This window comes from Grampus griseus (genome assembly GCF_964374135.1).
Source record: "Grampus griseus genome assembly, chromosome: 11".
Lineage (NCBI taxonomy): Eukaryota > Metazoa > Chordata > Mammalia > Artiodactyla > Delphinidae > Grampus > Grampus griseus.
Window position 1 is genome coordinate 81,172,530 of NC_139005.1, and position 20,462 is coordinate 81,192,991.

Genomic DNA, 20,462 nt, shown 5'->3' on the forward strand with positions numbered 1-20,462 from the left:
ACTGACAAAGGATTAATCTCCAATTTTACAAGCAGCTCATGCAGCTCAATAACAAAAAAACAAACAACCCAATCCAAAAATGGGCAGAAGACCTAAATAAACATTTCTCCAAAGAAGATATACAGACTGCAAACAAACACATGAAAGAATGCTCAACATCAATGCAAATCAAAATGCAAATCAAAACTACAATGAGATATCATCTCACACCAGTCAGAACAGCCATGATCAAAAAATCTAGAAACAATAAATGCTGGAGAGGGTGTGGAGAAAAGGGAACACTCTTGCACTGCTGGTGGGAATGTGAATTGGTACAGCCACTATGTAGAACAGTATGGAGGTTCTTTAAAAAACTACAAACAGAGCTACCATATGACCCAGAAATCCCACTACTGGGCATATACCCTGAGAAAACCATAATTCAAAAAGAGTCATGTACCAAAATGTTCATTGCAGCTCTATTTACAATAGCCAGGAGACAGAAACAATCTAAGTGTCCATCATCGGATTAATGGATAAGAAAATGTGGCACATATATACAATGGAATATTACTCAGCCATAAAAAGAAACGAAATTGAGCTATTTGTAACGAGGTGGATGGACCTAGAGTGTGTCATACAGAGTGAAGTAAGTCAGAAAGAGAAAGACAAATACCGTATGCTAACACATATATATGGAATTTAAGAAAAAAAAATGTCATGAAGAACGTAAGGGTAAGACAGGAATAAAGACACAGACCTACTAGAGAATAGACGTGAGGACATGGGGAGGGGGAAGGGTAAGCTGTGACAAAGTGAGAGAGTGGCATGGACATATATACACTACCAAACGTAAAATAGATAGCTAGTAGGAAGCAGCCACATAGCACAGGGAGATCAGCTCGGTGCTTTGTGACCACCTAGAGGGGTGGGATAGGGAGGGTGGGAGGGAGGGAGACGCAAGAGGGTAGAGATATGGGAACATATGTATACGTATAACTGATTGACTTTGTTATAAAGCAGAAACTAACACACCATTGTAAGGCAATTATACTCCAATAAAGATGTAAAAAAAAATAGATAAGAAACAAGGATGTAGTATATAGCACAGGGAACTATTTATATTTTTAGTGGGATGTGATAATAAAAAATAAAAGAAGCTTCAATTTGAAAACAAAAAACAAAAAACAGTATGATACTGGCACAAAAACAGAAATATAGATCTATGGAACAGGACAGAAAGCCCAGAGATAAACTCATGCACATATGGTCACCTAATCTATGACAAAGGAGGCAAGAATATACAATGAAGAAAAGTCAGTTTCTTCAATAAGTGGTGCTGGGAAAACTGGACAGCTACATATAAAGAATGAAATTAGAATACTCTGTAACACCATACACAAAAATAAACTCAAAATGGATTAAGACCTAAATGTAAGGCCAGACACTATCAAATTCTTAGAGGAAAACATAGGTGGAACACTCTATGACATAAATCACAGCAAGATCCTTTTTGACCCACCTCCTAAAGAAATGGAAATAAAAACAAAAGTAAACACATGCGACCTAATGAAACTTAAAAGCTTTTGCACAGCAAAGGAAACCATAAACAAGATGAAAAGACAACCCTCAGAATGGGAGAAAATATTTCCAAATGAAGTAACTGACAAAAGGATTTATCTCCAAAATATACAAGCAGCTCATGCAGCTCAATATCAAAAAAGCAAACAACCCAATCAAAAAATGGGCAGAGGGCTTCCCTGCTGGCGCAGTGGTTGAGAGTCCGCCTGCCAATGTGGGGGACATGGGTTCGTGCCCCAGTCTGGGAGGCTCCCACATGCTGCGGAGCAGCTGGGCACGTGAGCCATGGCTGCTGAGCCTGCGCTGAGTCTGCTCCGCAACGGGAGAGGCCACAGTGGTGAGAGGCCCGCGTACCGCAAAAAAAAAAAAATGGGCAGAAGACCTAAATAGACATTTCTCCAAAGAAGATATACAGATTGCAACAAACACTTGAAAGGATGCTCAACGTCACTAATCATTAGAGAAATGCAAATCAAAACTACAATGAGGTATCACCTCACACCAGTCAGAATGGCCATCATCAAAAAATCTACAAACAATAAATGCTGGAGAGGGTGTGGAGAAAAGGGATCCCTCTTGCATTGTTGGTGGGAATGTAAATTGATACAGCCACTATGGAGAACAGTATGGAGGTTCCTATAAAAACTAAAAATAGAACTACCATATGACCCAGCAATCCCACTACTGGGCATATACCCTGAAAAAAATCATAATTCAAAAAGAGTCATGTAGCACAATGTTCATTGCAGCTCTATTTACAATGGCCAGGACATGGAAGCAACCTAAGTGTCCATCAACAGATGAACAGATAAAGAAGATGTGGCACATACATACAATGGAATATTACTCAGCCATAAAAAGAAACGAAATTGAGTTATTTGTAGTGAGGTGGATGGACCTAGAGTCTGTCATACAGAGTGAAGTAAGTCAGAAAGAGAAAAACAAATACCATATGCTAACACATATATATGGAATCTAAAAACAACAAAAAAGAAAAGGTTCTGAAGATCCTAGGGGCAGGACAGGAATAAAGATGCAGATGTAGAGAATGGACTACAGGACGTCGGGAGGAAAAGGGTAAGCTAGGATGAAGTGAGAGAATGGCATGGACATATATACACTACCAAATATAAAATATTTAGCTAGTGGGAAGCAGCCGCACAGCACAGGGTGATCACCCTGTGACCACCTAGAGGGGTGGGAGGGAGACACAGAGGGAGGAGATATGGGGATATATGAATACGTATAGCTGATTCACTTTGTTATACAGCAGAAACTAACACACCATTTTAAAGCAATTGTAGTCCAATAAAGATGTTAAAACTAAAAAGAAAAAAAGAGATAACAATCAAATGTTTAAAATGGATACAGGACTTGAATAGAGATTCTTCAAAGAAGATATACAAATGACCAACAAGCATATGAAAATATGCTCAACATCACTTAATTGTTAGAGAAATGCAAATTAACATTACAATGAAATGTCACCTGAAGCCCATTAGAGTAGCTACTATCAAAAAAAAAAAAAAACAGAAAATAACAAGTGTTGATGAGAATGTGGAGAAATTGGAACACTTGTGCATTGCTGGTGGAAATGAATGATGTGCGGAACTATAGAAAACAGTCTGGTGGTTCCTCGAAAAATTAAAACTAGAATTTCCATATGATCCAGAAATTTCACTACTGTGTATTTATCCGAAGAACTTAAAGTAGGATCTCAAAGAGGTATTTGCACATCCATATTCACAGAAGCATTATTCACAAGACCCAAAAGGTGGAAACCACCCAAGAATCCATCAGTGGATGAATGGATAACAAAATGTGGTACACAGATACAATGGAATATTACTCAGCTGTAAAAAGGAAGGAAATTCTAAAACATGCTATAATGTGGATAAACCTTCAGGACATTATGCTAAGTAAAACAGCCAGTCACAAAAGACAAATACTGATATGATCCCACTTAAGTGAGGTAGAGTAGTCAAAATCAAGAGATAGAAAGTAGAGTGGTGGTATACTTTAAAATGGTTACTATATTAAATGTGTATTTAACCACAATTTTTTTTTAAGTTCAACAGGGAAATGTACGCAAATGTAACATTTAAAATCAATAGAGAGGGACTCCTCTGGTGGAGCAGTGGTTAAGAATCCACCTGCCAATGCAAGGGACATGGGTTCGAGCCCTGGTCTGGGAAGATCCCACATGCCATGGCGCAACTAAGCCCATATGCCACAGCTACTGAGCCTGCACTCTACAGCCCGCAAGCCACAACTACTGAGTCCGCGTGCCACAACTACTGAAGCCCGTGCGCCTAGAGCCCGTGCTCCACAACAAGAGAAGCCACTGCAGTGAGAAGCCTGAGAACCACAACGAAGAGTAGCCCCTGCTCGCCACAACTAGAGAGAAAGCCTGCGCACAGCAACGAAGACCCAACGCAGCCAAAAAAAAAAAAATCAATTGAGAATGGCTGGACTATTCAATGAATGGTGCTGGTACAACTGATCATTAATTTGGGAGCAGGAAGGAACCCAGGATAAATTACAGAATTAAAAATACACACTGTATATATATATATATATATATATATATGCATATATACTTATACACATTATACGTTTACATTATTATACATTTACAGCCATACCTCATTTTATTGCGATGCACGTAACTGTGCTCACAGATTTTGTACCAATTCAAAGTTTCTGGCAACCCTGCAATGAATAAGTCTATAACTGCCTTTGTTCCAAAGCATTTGCTCACTACATGTCTCCATGTCACATTTTGATAATTCACAATATTTCAAACTTTTTCATTATTATTATATTGTGGTGATCTGTGATCAGTGATCTTTGATGTTACTATTGTAATTGTTTGGGAGCTCCATGAACAGTGCCCAAGTAAAAAGGAAAACAGTGGATAAATGTGTGTGTTCCGACTGCTCCACCAACCAGCCTTTCTATTCCTCTCCTCAGGCCTCCTTTTTCCAAGACACAACAATATTGAAATTATGCCAATTAATAACTCTACAGTGGCCTATAAGTGTTCAAGTGAAAGGAAGAGTCGCATGTTATCTCACTTTAAATCAAAGCCTAGAAACAATTAAGCTTAGTGAGGAAGACACCCTGAACGCTGAGACAGTCCAAAAGCTAGGGCTCTTGCGCCAAACAATCAGCCAAGTTGTGAATGCCAAGGAAAAGCCCTTGAAGAAAATTTAAAGTGCTACTGCAGTGAACACACAAATGAGAAAGTGAAACAGCCTTATTGCTGATGTAGAGAGTTTCAGTGGTCTGGACAGAAGACTAAACCAGCCACAACATTTCCTTAAGCCAAAGCCTAATCCAGAGCAAGTCCCTAACTCTCTTCAATGCTATGAAAGCCGAGAGAGATAAGTAAACTGCAGAAGAAAAGTTTAAGGCTAGCAGAAATTGGTTCATGCGGTTTAGGGAAAGAAGCTGTCTCCAAAATATAAAAGTGTAAGGTGGGGCTTCCCTGGTGGCGCAGTGGCTGGGAGTCCGCCTGCCGATGCAGGGGACACGGGTTCGGGCCCCGGTCCGAGAAAATCCCACACGCCGTGGAGCGGCTGGACCCTGAGCCATGGCCGCTGGGCCTGCGCGTCTGGAGCCTGTGCTCCGCGGCGTGAGGGGCCACGGCAGTGGGAGGCCCGCGTGCTGGGAAAAAAAAAAAAAATTAAAGAAAAGTGTAAGGTGAAGAAGCAAGTGTTGATGCAGAAGCTGCATCAAGTTATTCAGAAGATCTAGCTAAGATAATTAATAAAGGTAGCTATACTAAACAACAGATTTTCGATTTAGAGAAACAGCCTTATATTGGAAGAAGAAGACTTTCATAGGTAAAGAGCAGTCAATGCCTGGCTTCAAAGCACCAAAGGACAGGCTGACTCTCATATTAGGAACTAATGCAGCTGGTGACTTCAAGTTGAAGCCAATGCTCACTTAACATTCTTAAAATCCTAGGGCCCTAAAGAATTATGCTAAATCTACTCTGTCTATGCTCTAAAAATGGAAAAACAAATCCTGGATGACAGTCCATCTGCTTACAACATGGTTTACTGAATATTTTAAGTCCACTGTTGATATTATTCAGAAAAAAATAAAAATTCTTTTCAAGATATTACTGACAAGCACCTGATCACCCATGAGCTCCGATAGAGATGTACAAGATTCATGTTGATTTCAGGCCTGCTAACACAATATTCATTCTGCAGCCCATGGATCAAGGAGTCATTTTGACTTTCAAGTATTACAATTTAAGAAATACATTTGTAAGGCTAAGCTGTCATAGATTATGATTCCTCTGATGCATCTGGGCAGTCAATTGAAAACCTTCAGGAAAGGATTCACCATTCTAGATGCCACTAAGAACATTTATGATTCATGGGAAGACGTCAAAATATTAACATTAACAAGAGTTTCGAAGAAGTTGATTTCAATCCTCATGAATGACTTTTGAGGAGTTTAAGACTTCAATGGAGGAAGTAACTGCAGATGTGGTAGAAACTGCAAGAGAACAAGAATTAGGAGTGAAGCCTGAAGATGTGACTGAATTGCTGCAGTCTCATGATAAAACTTTAATGGATGAGGAGATGCTTCTTACGAATGAGCAAAGAGAGTGGTTTCTTGAGATGGAATCTACTCCTGGTGAAGATGCTGTAAAGATTATTAAAATGACAACAGGATTTCAAATATTACATAAACTTATTAGTTGATAGAGCAGCTGCAGGGTTTGAGAGGATTGACTCCAATTTTGAAAGAAGTTTTACTGTGGGTAAAATGCTATCAAACATCCTTGCATGCTACAGGGAAATCATTCATGAAAGGAAGAGTCAGTTGATGCAGCGAACTTCATTATGATCTTATGTTAAGAAATTGGCACGGCCACCCCAACCTGCAGCAAATACTACCCTGATGAGTCAGCAGCCATTGACATTGAGGCAAAATCCTCCACCAGCAAAAAGATTGTAACTCTCTGAAGACTCAGATCAGATGATGGATAGTTTTTAGCAATACAGTATTTTTATTGAAGTATAATTGACTTACAATATTATATTAGTTTCAGCTGTATGACACAGTGATTCAATATTTTTATGTATTACAAAATGATCACCACAATAAGTCGTTACCACCTAACACCATACCAATTTATTAGTGTTATCGACTATATTCCCTATGATGCACATTACAACCCCATGACTTACAACTGGAAGACTGTACTTCTTAACCTCTCTTCCTATTTCACTCAGCCCTTCACCCCCTCCTTTCTGGAAACCGCCAGTTTGTTGTCTGTATCTATGAATCTGTTTATATTTTCTCATTCATTTACATTCAATGGTATTTATCTTTCTTTACCTGACATTTTTCTTAGCATGATACCCTCTAGGTCCATCCACGGTGTCACAAACAGCAAGAATATTTTTATGGCTGAGTTAATATTCCATTGTGTATGTATATACCACACCTTCTTATCCATTCATCCATTGATAGTCACTTAGGCTGCTTCCATATGTTGGCTATTATAAATAATGCTGCAATGAACATAAGGGTGCATATATCTTTTCAAACTACTGTTTTCATTTTCTTCAGATAAATACCCAGGAGTAGATTTGCTGGATTGTCTGTTAGTTCTATTTTTAATTTTTGGAGACACTGCCATACTATTTTCCATAGCAACGACAATAGTTTACATTCGCATCATCTGTGCAGGAGGGTTCCCTTGTCTCTACATCCTAGCCAACACTGGTTATTTGTTTTTTGGGGTTTTTTTCTTGTTGTCTTTGATAACAGCCATCCTGACAGGTGTGAGCTGGTATCTCTTTGCGGTTTTGATTTGCATATCCCTGACCACTAGTGATGTTCAGCATCTTTTCATGTGCCTGTTGACTATCTGTATGCCTTCTTTGGAAAAATGTCTATTCAGATCCTCTGTCTACTTTTTAATCAAGTTGTTTGTTTTGATGTTGAGTTGAATGAGTTATTTGTATATTTTGTATATTAACCCCTTATTGGATATACCATTTGCAAATATTTTCTCCCATTCAGTAGGCTGTTTTCTTTTGTTGATAGTTTAGCTCACTGTGCAAAAGCTTTTTAGTTCAATGTAGTCCCATTTGTTTATTTTTGCTTTTACCTCCCTTGCCTGAGGAGACATAACCAAAAAAATATTGCTAAGACTGATGTCAAAGAGCATACTGTCTATGTTTTCTTGTAGCAGTTTTATGGTTTCAGGTCTTGTATTTAAGTCTTTAATCTATTTTGAGGGTTTTTTTTTGTATATGGTGTGAGAAAGTATTCCAGTTTGATTCTTTTGCATGTAGCTGTCCAGTTTTCCCAACACCATTTATTGAAGAGGCTGTCTTTTCCCCATTGTATGTTCTTGCCTCATTTGTCAGAGATTAATTGATCATATAAGTGTGGGTTTATTTCTGAGATCTCTATTTCGTTCCATTGATCTATGTGTCTGTTTTTGCACCACTACCATATTATTTTGATTACTATAGCTTTGTAGTATAGTTTGAAATGAGGGAGCATGATACCTCCAGCTTTGTTCTTTCTCAAGATTGTTTTGGCTGCTCAGGATCTTTTGTGTTTCCATAAAAATTTTAGAATTATTTGTTCTAGTTCTGTGAAAAATGCCGTGGGTATTTTGACAGAGATTGCATTGAATCTGTAGATTGCCTTTGGAGGTGTGGTTATTTTAACAATATTAATTCTTCCCGTCCATATGCACAGTGTATCTTTCCATTATTTTGTGTCATCTTCAATTTCTTTCAGCAGAGGCTTATAGTTTTCTGAACAGCAGGTCTTTTACCTCCTTGGTTGGATTTATTCCTAGGTATTTTATTCTTATTGATGCAATTCTAAATAGGACTGCTTCCTTAATTTCTCTTTCTGATAGTCCATTGTTGGTGTATAGAAACAACATATTTTTGTATATCAATTGTTTATCATGTAACTTTACAGGATTCATTTATTATATCTAACAGTTTTTTGGTGGCAACTTTAGGATTTCTACATATAGTATCATGTCATCTGCAAACAGTGAGAATTGGTTGTTGTTTTGGGGGGGTTTTGTTTTATTTTGTTTTTAGGCCACGCCATGCAGCTTGCAGGATCCTAGTTCCCCGACTAGAGATTGAACTTGTGCCCTTGGCAGTGAAAGTGCAGAGTCCTAACCACTAGACTGCAAGTGAATTCCCAGTGAGAGCTTTATTTCTTCCCCTTTCAATTTGGATTCCTTTTATTTTTCTTTTCTGATTCTTGTGGCTAGCACTTCCAAAACTATGCTGAATAAAAGTGGTAAGTGTGTTCATCCTCGTCTTGTTCCTGATCTTAAAGGAACTGCTTTCTGCTTTTCAGCATTGAGTATGGTGCTGTTTATGACAATTTAGGTATTTTCTAAGACAAAATAGGTTTTCTGTACCATATCAGTTACTTATAAGCCCTACTGGAAGAATCTTTAATAGTCACATTCATGTTCAAGGCAATCTAGGCTTTTTCTATCATGCTACTCAAAATTATTCCAGCTCCGACCCACTGTCCAACTCCAAAGCCACTTCCACATTTTAGTGTATTTGTTACAGCAGCATCCCACTTCTAGGTACCAAAATGTGTGTTAGTTTCCCAGGGCTGCTATAACAAATTATCACAAACTCAGTAGCTTAAAACAACAGAAATTTATTTTCTTATAGTTCTGAATGTCAAAAGTCCAAAATGATTCTCACAGGGCTAAAATCAAGGTATTGGTGGGGCTGGATCCTCTAGGGGAGAATGCATTTCCTACTTTTCAGCCAACTACATTCCTTGGTTCATGGCCACATCACTTCAACCTCTGTATCCATCATCACATATCCTTCTCTGACTTTGACCCTCTATCCTTTTTCTTTTTTAAATATTTATTTATTTACTTACTTATTTATTTTGGCTGCACTGGGTCTTTGTTGTGGCACAGGGGATCTTCATTGCAGCAGGTGGGATCTTTAGTTGCAGCATGAGGACTTCTTAGTTGTGGCATGTGGGCTTCTTAGTTGTGGCATGCGGGCTTCTTAGTGCAGCATGTGGACTTGTTAATTGCGGCATGCATGCGGGATCTAGTTCCCCAAGCAGGGATCAAACCCTGGCTCCCTGCATTGGGAGCACAAAGTCTTACCCACTGGATCACCATAAGGACCATTGGGCTCACACTGGGTCCACCTGAATAATCCAGGGTATCTCCCTACCTCAGGATCCTTAACTTAATCATATCTGCAAAGTCCCTTTGCCATGTAAGGTCACATATTCACAAGTTGTAAAGATTAGATATGGGCATCTTTGGAGGGAATTAATCTGCCTACTACAGCCATGTCCATTATTAACTGAATTCTGTTTAAAATGTTTAACTCATATTTTCACTTACATAGTTTTAAGCACTGCCCCCACTGAATGCTCATCTTACTGAACTAACATTTTTGCCATTTCCATATTTCAAATGTTGGTTCTTTTAAACGTTTTGGCAAGAAGAAATTCAGCAACAGAATAAGATTATGTATTGCATCACAAATTCCCAGAGCTGTTAATATCTGAATAATTCTTTATTATTTTTGTTTGGAATATTTCCAAAGTATGTAGTAGTTTTATTACAGGGGAAAAGTTAAACCCCTATCCAAAACCGTAACTATTCTGGAGTTAAACGATACCTAAAGTATCATCTCAATGTCAAGGATGACAAATATAAGGCCCAGGGAGGTTAAATAATTTACCCAGTGACACAGACTCTTATGTAGAGGAGAAGGAACATAAATTTATTTTAAGAATGTCTAATGACTAACTATGAAAAGCTAAGAGCTGCTGCATTTACATAAAAATAATTTATTTAAAAAAATTTTTTTATTGAAGTTATAGTTAATTTTCAGTTTTGTGCCAATCTCTGCTGTGCAGCAAAGTGACTCAGTAATACACACGTAGACATTCTTTTTTTATATTCTTTTCCATTATAGTTGATCACAGGATATTGAATATAGTTCCCTGTGCTCTACAGTAGGACCTTGTTGTTTACCCATTCTAAATGTAATAGTTTGCATCTACCAACCCCAGTCCATCCCTCTCCCTCCCCGCTTCCCCTTGGCAACCACAAGTCTGTTCCCTTTGTCTATGAGTCTGTTTCAGTTTTGTAGATAAGTTCATTTGTGTCATATTTTAGATTACACATATAAGTGATATCATATGGTATTTGTCTTTCTCTTTCTGACTTACTTCACTTAGTATGCTAATCTCCAGTTGTATCCATGTTGCTGTAAATGACATTATTTCATTCTTTTTTATGGCTGAACAGTATTGTGTATACGTATACAATCACAACTTCTTTATCCATTCATGTGTTGATGGACATTTAAGTTGTTTTCATGTTTTGGCTATTGTGAACAGTGCTGCTATGAACATGGGGTGCATGTTACCTTTTGGTACAGAAACAGGCATACGGATCAATGCAACAGAATAGGGAGCCCAGAAATAAACCCACACACCTACGGTCAACTAATCCTTGACAAAGGAGGCAAGAATATAAAATGGGAAAAAGACAGTCTCTTCAGCAAGTGGTACTTGGAAAGTCGGACACCTGCATGTAAATCAATGAAGTTAGAACACACCCTCATACCATGTACAAAAATAAACTCAAAAATAAACTCAAAACATACATAAGACATGACACCATAAAACTCCTGGAAGAGAACATAGGCAAAACATTCTCTGACATAAATCGTACCAATGTTTTCTTAGGTTAGTCTCCCAAGAATTTATTAATCTCAGTTCCAGGTAGATTTTTATTTAGCCATCTGAGCTTCTTAAGTATTGAAGCAAATATTAAGATAGTTTTCTAAATACCTAGAGGAATTTAAGATAAACTTCATCAGACTCATGAAAATAAACATATTTGCCAGAACACTACACTGATACTCATAGTTACCAGGCCAAGTAAGAGAGGTTCTACTGTTGTTGGTCTAATAACTGGTTAGGAAAAAATCCTGAAAGTCCTTAGGCCCTACAAGTAATATAGCTTCTGGTTTCCCTGGAGACAAGGCAATTAGCTCAGTGGTCTAGTGGAAGCCTAAGATAAATATCTTATAACATACGTGCACAGCATAAAAGTGTTTTTAAGAAAATCGGTATATCTTCACTTTACTTTTTAAAAAGCACCTAAATTAAATTATACTGTATCCAGTGGTACCTACTCCTTTCAACAAATACCAGAACCTCTTGGATACATTTGAAAGGTTAGTTTGATTAGTAAACGTATGTTAGGCTTATTCTTTTTGCTAATTATAAATAATGTAGACGTGAAGTGGAAATCAAAATATAAAGACTTTGGACAGGCCAGTAAGAATTGCTATTGATATGTGACTAGGCCTCTCAATAAATAAAGAATAAAATATTCATATTACCAGAAATAAGCAGATACTTCAATATGAAGGGAAGAAAATGTTCATTTTTACTTACAGAACTGAAGACTCAAAAACTATGCTTTATGTGCATACGTATGTGCGTGTTATGTATATTGTCATGCCAATAAAGATATTTTAATCTTACTGAATTTATAATATTTATAATAGCTGGCAAAATTTCTCAGAACTTTTTTAGTAGGCCAATTTGATAATGAGTAAAGAATAGAGCATAAATGTGATGTTTAAGGCTCTTTTCACCATGTAGTCAGGGTACAGATGTCTAGGGAAAATCTCAGCATTTTGAGGGTGTGTCAAAACATAAAATTTTTGAAGGCTGTAAAAATAGATATTGTTAATAAAAATAGCTTTACTCTTCCTGTTAATAGAAATAATATCCTAATAAAAAAATAGAAATTATAAAGAAAATAAAATTTACACCATCCAGAAATAAGTACTTTAAACATTTCACTGAACATATTATACTTTCATACCCAAACACACATACACAGACGATTTTACATAAATTGGACCACAAGTATAAAGCTAGTTCGAAATGTTTGTTTTGCTTTTTCTTAAAAAAAAAAAATCAGGTATATCTTTTCATTTCAATAAATAGGGAGCTACATAATCATTCTTACGGCTTCAGAGTATTCTTCCATAGAATGCTCCATAATTTATTTAACCAAATCCTCACTGTAAGATATTAATCCTGTTTATGATATTTTTTGCTACAATAAACCTTGATAAACATTCTGTACATCCAGCTTGTTTACCACCTTGTCCAATTCTCTTTAAGGTAAACTGCCTACAATTAATTCTAACTGTCTGCAGTTAGAAGTGCTGGATAAGACAGTATGCATGTTTTAACTCATACCTAACAGAAAGTTTGTCTAACCCTTTCTGAAAGCAATTTGTCAGTACGTATTAAGATCCTTAGATCCACCCATGGGAGGAGGGGTGGTCTGCTGATCTGTGTGGCCTTGTGAGGGGTTTAGGCCTAGTTGGAAGCTACAGTTTCTGGAGGAGAGGTGCAGTGGAATTACGACTGAATACCAATATCTGTGCACATCAACATCTGTGCACCCTGATATCTACTGGGGCCTCAGCCTCTGCATGTCCTGACGTCTCCATGCTCTAGGCAGGGCACAGTCAGGTCCAGGAGCAACTGTCTCTAGCACTGAGCAGTTAGTAATCAGCTCCCCCACCCTGTCCTCAGTCACTCAGAGACAAAGCCTGCAGAAGACCACTGCTAGCCCACCTGCCAGCGAGACCAGGGAAACAGGACGCCCTGCAAGGTGTGGTAAGGAAGGTGCGGAGGAGCCTCTAGGAGCTGTCTTGATAAAAGATAGCGATGAACAGCCAATATACATTACCATACTACAAAGCCGAAGGCAGCCTTGCAATGAGCAAGTTTAATACCTCCATGGGGAAACTGCAGCGACACCTGTACAAGGGGGAGTACCCTATATTCCACTATGCACCAGTGTTTGAGAGTGACTTTATACAGGTCAGCAGAAAAGGAGAAGTGATTGATGTGCACAACTGGGCCCGAATGGTGACTGTCGGCATCGTTCGTACCAGCCCCCGCCTCACACTACCTGATGTCATGCTGCTGGCCCGACCAGCTGCTATCTGTGATGACTATAACAGATATGGCCCTGCCACCCAGGAAAGAGGTAAAAAGCCTACACAGATCTTAGAGCTAACCAGGCTGCTTCCCTTGAAGTTTGTAAAGATATCCATCCATAACAGTAAAAAACAACAGCTCCACCTGAAGCTTACCACTGGCCGCTCTTTCTACCTTCAGCTGTGTCCCCCTTCAGATACAAGAGATCTTTTCATTCAGTGGGAAAACCTCATTTACATCCTGAGACCACCAGTGGAGGCTTACAGCAGCACCCAGGTCATTCCAGCTAGGGACACTCTGGACATAACTGGGTTTGAGGAAGAGAGTAAGGGCCCAGTGGTAAGCACTCCGCAATCTCTAAAAGACGAGGCCAAGGTGCTTAGGGAGAAGAGCTAAAGGTCCTGCAGAGGCTTTGGTACACAGGCTCACCTGGAAAATACATGGATTTTTGGAAGGACTCAGGGCCAAATGAGCCTCATTTGGAGGCCATGGCACACTGAGGAGGTTCCTACTACTTCTCCAAAGTGTTTCCCAAGGCTGTATTTCAGAGATTCCTTAGCTGTCAGCAACCCTTAATTTCATATCCAATATTGTATTGCCATCTGCAGCATCCTGACCATCCAATCTATTCTTTTTTTTATGTTTCTCTAGCTTTTCTCATTTTTTTATTGGAGTATAGTTGCTTTACACTGCTGTGTCAGTTTCTTTATACAGCAAAGTGAATCAGCCACACATATACATATATCCCCTCTTTTTTGGATTTCCTTCCCATTTAGGTCACCACAGAGCACCAAGGAGAGTTCCCTGTGCTGTACAGTAGGTTCTCATTAGTTATCTATTTAATACATAATAGTGTATATATGTCAATCACAATCTCCCAATTCATCTCACCCCCCCCTTCCCCCTTGGCATCCATACATTTGTTCTCTACGTCTGTGTCTCTATTTCTGCTTTGCAATTAAGATCATGTATACCATTTTTCTAGGTTCCACAGACAGACAGACAGATAGATAGATAGATAGATAGATAGATAGATAGATATAGATAGATAGATAGATATCACATTAATATATTTTTCTCTTTCTGACTTACTTCACTCTGTATGACAGTCTCTAGGTCCATCTACATCTCTGCAAATGACACCGTTTTGTTCCTTTTTATGGCTGAGTAATATTCCATTGTATATATGTGCAACATCTTCTTTATCAATTCATCTGTTGATGGACATTTAGGTTGCTTCTATGTCCTGGCAATTGTAAATACTGTTGCAGTGAACATTGGGATGCATGTGTCTTTTTGAGTTATGGTTTTCTCTGGGTATATGCCAGTAGTGGGATTGCTGGGTCATATGGTAGTTCTATTTTTAGTTTAAGGAAACTCCATACTGTTCTCCATAGTGGCTGTATCAATTTACATTCCCAACAACAGTGCAAGAGGGTTCCCTTTTCTCCATACCCTCTCCAGCATTTATTGTTTGTAGATTTTTTGACGATGGCCATTCTGATTGGTGTGAGGTGATACCTCATTGTAGTTTTGATTTGCATTTCTCTAATAATTAGTGATGTTGAGCAGCTTTCCATGTGCCTCTTGGCCATCTGTATGTCTTCTTTGGAGAAATGTCTATTTAGGTCTTCTGCCCATTTTTTGATTGGGTTGTTTTTTTGGGTTTTTTTTGCGGTATGCGGGCCTCTCACTGTTGTGGCCTCTCCTGTTGCAGAGCACAGGTTCCGGAGGCGCAGGCTCAGCGGCCATGACTCACGGGCCTAGCCACTCCACGGCATGTGTGATCTTCCCGGACTGGGGCATGAACCTGTGTCCCCTGCATCAGCAGGCGGACTCTCAACCACTGTGCCACCAGGGAAGCCCTGTTTGTTTTTTAATATTGAGCTGCAAGAGCTGTTTATATATTTTGGAGATTAATCCTTTGTCCGTTTATTCATTTGCAAATATTTTCTCCCATTCTGAGGGTTGTTTTTTCGTCTTGTTTACGGTTTCCTTTGCTGTGAAAAAGCTTTGAAGTTTCATTAGGTGCCATTCGTTTATTTTTGTTTTTATTTCCATTTCTCTAGGAGGTGGGTCAAAAAGGATCTTGCTGTGATTTATGTCATAGAGTGTTCTGCCTATGTTTTCCTCTAAGAGTTTTATAGTGTCTGGCCTCACATTTAGGTCTTTAATCCATTTTGAGTTTATTTTTGTGTATGGCGTTAGGGAGTGTTCTAATTTCATCATCCAATCTATTCTTGAACATACTCCAACCCAGCTAAGCTGACATGTTGCCGAATGTATGTCTCCCTGTGACTGCCTTGTACTGATTTTTGTATACATCAGTGACAGTGAGATGTGCACAATTTGCTAGTAGCTATCAAAATATTAAAGCACATACCACCTGACCAGCAGAAATACTAACAAAAGTGTATTTTAGTAAGTGTTCTCACTGACACAAACTGTCCAAGCAAATTGGATGATCATTGTGGTCACTGTGGAGATACTGTAGGGGGCACTGTTGCATCAAATGGGAGAGTGGACTTGAGAGCTCAAAATTCTTATAAGCTCTTTTGTTTAGCTATAGGAATAGAAGGGAGCAGTCTTTCTGGTCTCACTTTATTTTACTTGTCTTTCCCTAGGCAAATGCTACCTATTTCTATGGAAGGAATCAAGATCAAGTGAGCATCAGGAGCCTTCACATAAACCCTGAAGTGTTTGGGGCCACCTATTATGATTATGCTGGGGAGGAATGAATTCATCATGCCTCCCACTTATACTGCATTTAAGAGTTCACATAATTCTGCAGTTACAAAGCCTACAGAGCCTGATAAAAGGAGCAATTGTAACAACAGGCACCACCACTGGTGCTGTGCATATGACTGCAACCATGTTTGCAGACTCAAAAGAGAAACACAGCCCCAGCAGGAGCAGCCTTCCTAGATCCAGGAGGAAGTACAGTCAGCATGGTCATAGTGGATGCTTTCAACATGTCTTAATATTGTTGTTAGCAAGGACTGCAAGTCCTCTTGTCCTCAGAGGGTACTTCTAGCCCATCAATAAGAGCTGTTGGCATCTCCCCATGGTGCAGCATGAGTATGGTGATTGCAGGAGCAGAGACTGCTGGCAAGCATGTTGCAAAACAGCTGAAGACTTAGTATCCAGACCCCTCAGCTCAACCTTACCGAGTGAAGGCTACATGAGTGAACAGGATGGTGAACAGAGGGTCTCCACCCATCAGGACTGACTCTTTAGGAAAGAGCCTCAAAGCCCTGCACTGCACATGGTGCAGAGGTGGACATTTCATCTAAGATGGTGGAGGAAAGCAATATCATCCACCATACAACTCAACTCAAATTCTCTGCTCTAATAACATGCTCTATTAACAGGAAAGGGTAGTAATAAAACTAAATAGGGATTTACAATCAGGCTCTGAACTATCTGTAACCTTCCCTTCACTTGATATTGTGATTAAATGAACAGATGACAGAATAAAATGCTAAAGATTACTCTCAAAGATCCCGATCCATCTATGATCTACATTTATTAGCCAAAGAAAATTCTAAAACTTCCAAAATACATAACCAGGGACAGAAGCAACCAATAGGAGGCAGCACAAGGTAAATTAAGCCTAGAAAGCAACATGACATCAAAGTTTTAAACTATAAATGTATTAAGCTATACTAGTGTGCCAACCATTGCACATTAATTTTGTTGTGAAATATAATAAAGTATTTTTATAGTTTTGCACCATCACACATTAAACATTTTATTGTAATTATATATATATATGGATGTGTGTGTGTGTGTATATATATATATATATATATATACACACACACACACACACACACACACATATAAATGTTAAAGGGGAGCTCATCACAAATTGAGAACATTAGTAAAAGAAGGCTAGAAGAGAACGCTGGTAAAAGAATTCTACTTTTGATTTGTTAGATTGAAGACATTAAAAAAAAACATACTGCATCTCAAGTAAATTTATAGATTTAATGCAGTAACAATTAAAATCCCAATAAGAATACTTTTTAAACTTGACATAGTAATTATAAAATATAAATTTAAAGAGCAGACAATGTCAGTTAATAGTTTTAATACAATAATGATTTCTCCTGCCATATATATGTACAAATATCGAAAGGGGGGTCATTGTTTTTAAAAATAGGAAAATTAAGAGGTTCAGAAGAAACCCCACGCCAAACAGGATGAAATATAATGAAAGTAATGGGAGTTATTGCCAAATGGAAAGTCATAGAAAAACCATATATCAACAAGTTAAAAAGAAATATAGAGCCATATTTGAAATTTGTTAAAAGGAATTCTGGATGAAATGGATCAAAAAAATAAGACCAAGAAGTTTAATGAATTTGATAGTTTAAAAAACTACACAACATACGCTCATACAATATTAAGAAAAAAAGAAAAGCTGCAGGCTGGGAAACATTTTATGGTAAATGTAACTACTAAAATAGTAATACTCAATACCTATTGGAGCAATGCAAGTCTCCACAGAAAAATAGTCAAAGAAAAATACTTTAAAATTGTAAACCAAAAGCAAGTTACTACCAAGCCTACTACTAAACCTAATAAAACAAAATAAATTAAAATTAAAAAAATAAAAGTAAATGTTAGTAAGGTAATGGAGAACCCAGATACAGCCATATATTACTGATAGCTTAGAGCCCTACTACTTTATAAGAATTCTACTTTTAAAATAAAAAATACAAAGGTGTTAATTTTATAAAACAAAAAAATAGGTAAAAACATTCAATTATTGGTAAATTGTTAAGCAGATAAGAGAATATTAATAAAATTAAAACCTATGTTTCTTAATTTCCTTTCTCGTACACCCTTCTGTATATGAGGTAAAACTCTACACGTAAAAACTTTAAGTGAAGAAATGAAACCCTACAGAACATACACATTTGTTTATTATTTAATTCAACTACTACTTAATTCTGACAACATGCCAGGAACAACGTTGGCATTAGATCGGAGACACCAAGCAACACATAGTCTCTACCTTTATGGATCTCATAGCCCAGTATATATTGATAATAATTCTTTAATGGTTAGTATAAATTGTCATAAAGTTCTATAAATAGTTCATATTAAGGTGAAGAGTTTCTTTAAGTACTATATGCTGATTTGATTATCCCAGTTAGTGTGCTACAATAAACTAATATTGTAATTTGGGTGGCTGTGATCAAATTATGACATACATGTAAAAACATGTAATGGTTTCTTAGACAAAACTGTTTCATATTTGTTGCAAAACAGAAAATAATATTTTTGAGATATGATGAGTTATTTTCTGTCCTAGATTATTTTTGCACTCATGTTCTACGTGGCTACATATACATACCTTTGCCATTACACTGTTTTTCATATTAAGTGCTTTTTCGTCTTCATGTAGAGATATTTTCTTTGTGGCTTCACATTTCCTAATTCTGTTTGGCTTATTTTATTTATTTCTGAAACTCCTCTAAGGGCTCGCAGACCACAGTACACAACAAAAATTTGAAGGTGACACAATAGAATTAAAAGTGACTTAATGAGTAGTGAAATGATTTCAAAATTGTAAATGATGTTTTAGTGTTCTGGTCTCATTTTTGAATTGTAGTGCATAATCTTCAGTGGTACACATTATTCTATGATATTCCATTGTGCTAAGAAAAATAATCACTGCTGCTTTTAAAGAGCTTTCATATGCTTCCTTTTAAATCATTTTTATTATTATTTAAATATAAATTGTGATTTAATTTCAAAATAGCATTTTTTAATGAAATATTTCCAAATCATAGATACTAAAACTTCATAAACAACTCAATTTTTCTGGAACTAGCATCATGACAAAAATAAAACAAGCACAAAAATTTATATAGACTATGTGTTTGCATATGCATACATGTACAGCTAATTACATAAGCATTTTACTGACCTTCAACTGAAGAAAAATTACGAAGTGAAGAAGACACTAATTGGATTTGCAGAGGGGAAGAAAAGAAATTTACTTAAAAACATAGGCAACCATTTTTATGTTTTATTGTACCTTAAGAAAGCAAACCATTACCTGTGCAAGAATGGGGAAGCCAAGGTTCCTACAGCCATTACAAGGAGTTAATGCTTCCCAGAGTCCTGAGGGCCCACAAGTGTTTTCATCATCATCTTCTTCTTCCACTTCTCCTGGTGACAAATTTATTGTAGATGAAGTTCTCTGAAATTAAATTTATATGTCTATATTAATTATATCAATGTATATATTATATCAGTGTCATTTAGATATCTTAACATCAATTAAATTACATAAATTTCTTATGGTGTCTGTTAGCAAGCAGAAGTCAGCTTAATTCTAGCCATAGTTATGTGGCTGTGCCACGTGAATCAGCCAGAAAGCATGTATAATTCAACTCGAAGTTGAAAGTGAAAGAAAACTGAAAGTGAAAAAGCTGGATGAAAAAGACTGGTAAATTACAAAGTTTGTATTGAAGAACAGGACATGGAAATGACCCAAGAAAATACAGGAATAGCAACAAATGAGAAAAATATTATGATTTCTAATGCAATCAGAGAAATAGCCTGAAAATACTTTATTGAAACAGGAATTGATAAAAAGCCCATTTTTCACTATCACCAAAATGATAGTCTCCTTTCTGAAAAAACATGAGCTTCATAAAATTTTGTGTTATACATATAAGAGGGGTAATACTTTTAAAATTAATAATAGGACTTCCATGTTAAACATACATATTTACTTTTACTACTTCCCAAATCCCACTTAAATGACAGCAAAACTTTTGTAAAAATGGTCTAAACCATAAGGACAAGGACAACTGGAGGGATGTTAG

General features: G+C 37.4%; 2 protein-coding genes across 8 annotated transcripts in view; one reads left to right on the forward strand and one right to left on the reverse strand.

The window, feature by feature from the left end:
* The window catches only part of ANKS1B (ankyrin repeat and sterile alpha motif domain containing 1B), a gene marked incomplete at both ends in the record, with an annotated part of 1,159,914 nt that overhangs the window by 824,878 nt on the left and 314,574 nt on the right, over nucleotides 1-20,462 (reverse strand). For all 7 annotated transcript variants that reach the window (XM_082666412.1, XM_082666409.1, XM_082666411.1 and 4 more), the window contains one exon: nucleotides 19,688-19,831. In XM_082666412.1, the coding sequence (XP_082522538.1) occupies nucleotides 19,688-19,831 (144 nt within the window). The remainder of the gene's footprint in view (nucleotides 1-19,687; nucleotides 19,832-20,462) is intronic.
* On the forward strand, nucleotides 13,390-16,843 carry GARIN6 (golgi associated RAB2 interactor family member 6; the record flags this gene model as incomplete). The annotated part of the gene is made up of 2 exons (XM_082665215.1): nucleotides 13,390-13,953; nucleotides 16,688-16,843. 2 exons carry the CDS (start codon nucleotides 13,390-13,392, stop codon nucleotides 16,841-16,843), a joined length of 720 nt encoding a protein of 239 aa, XP_082521341.1.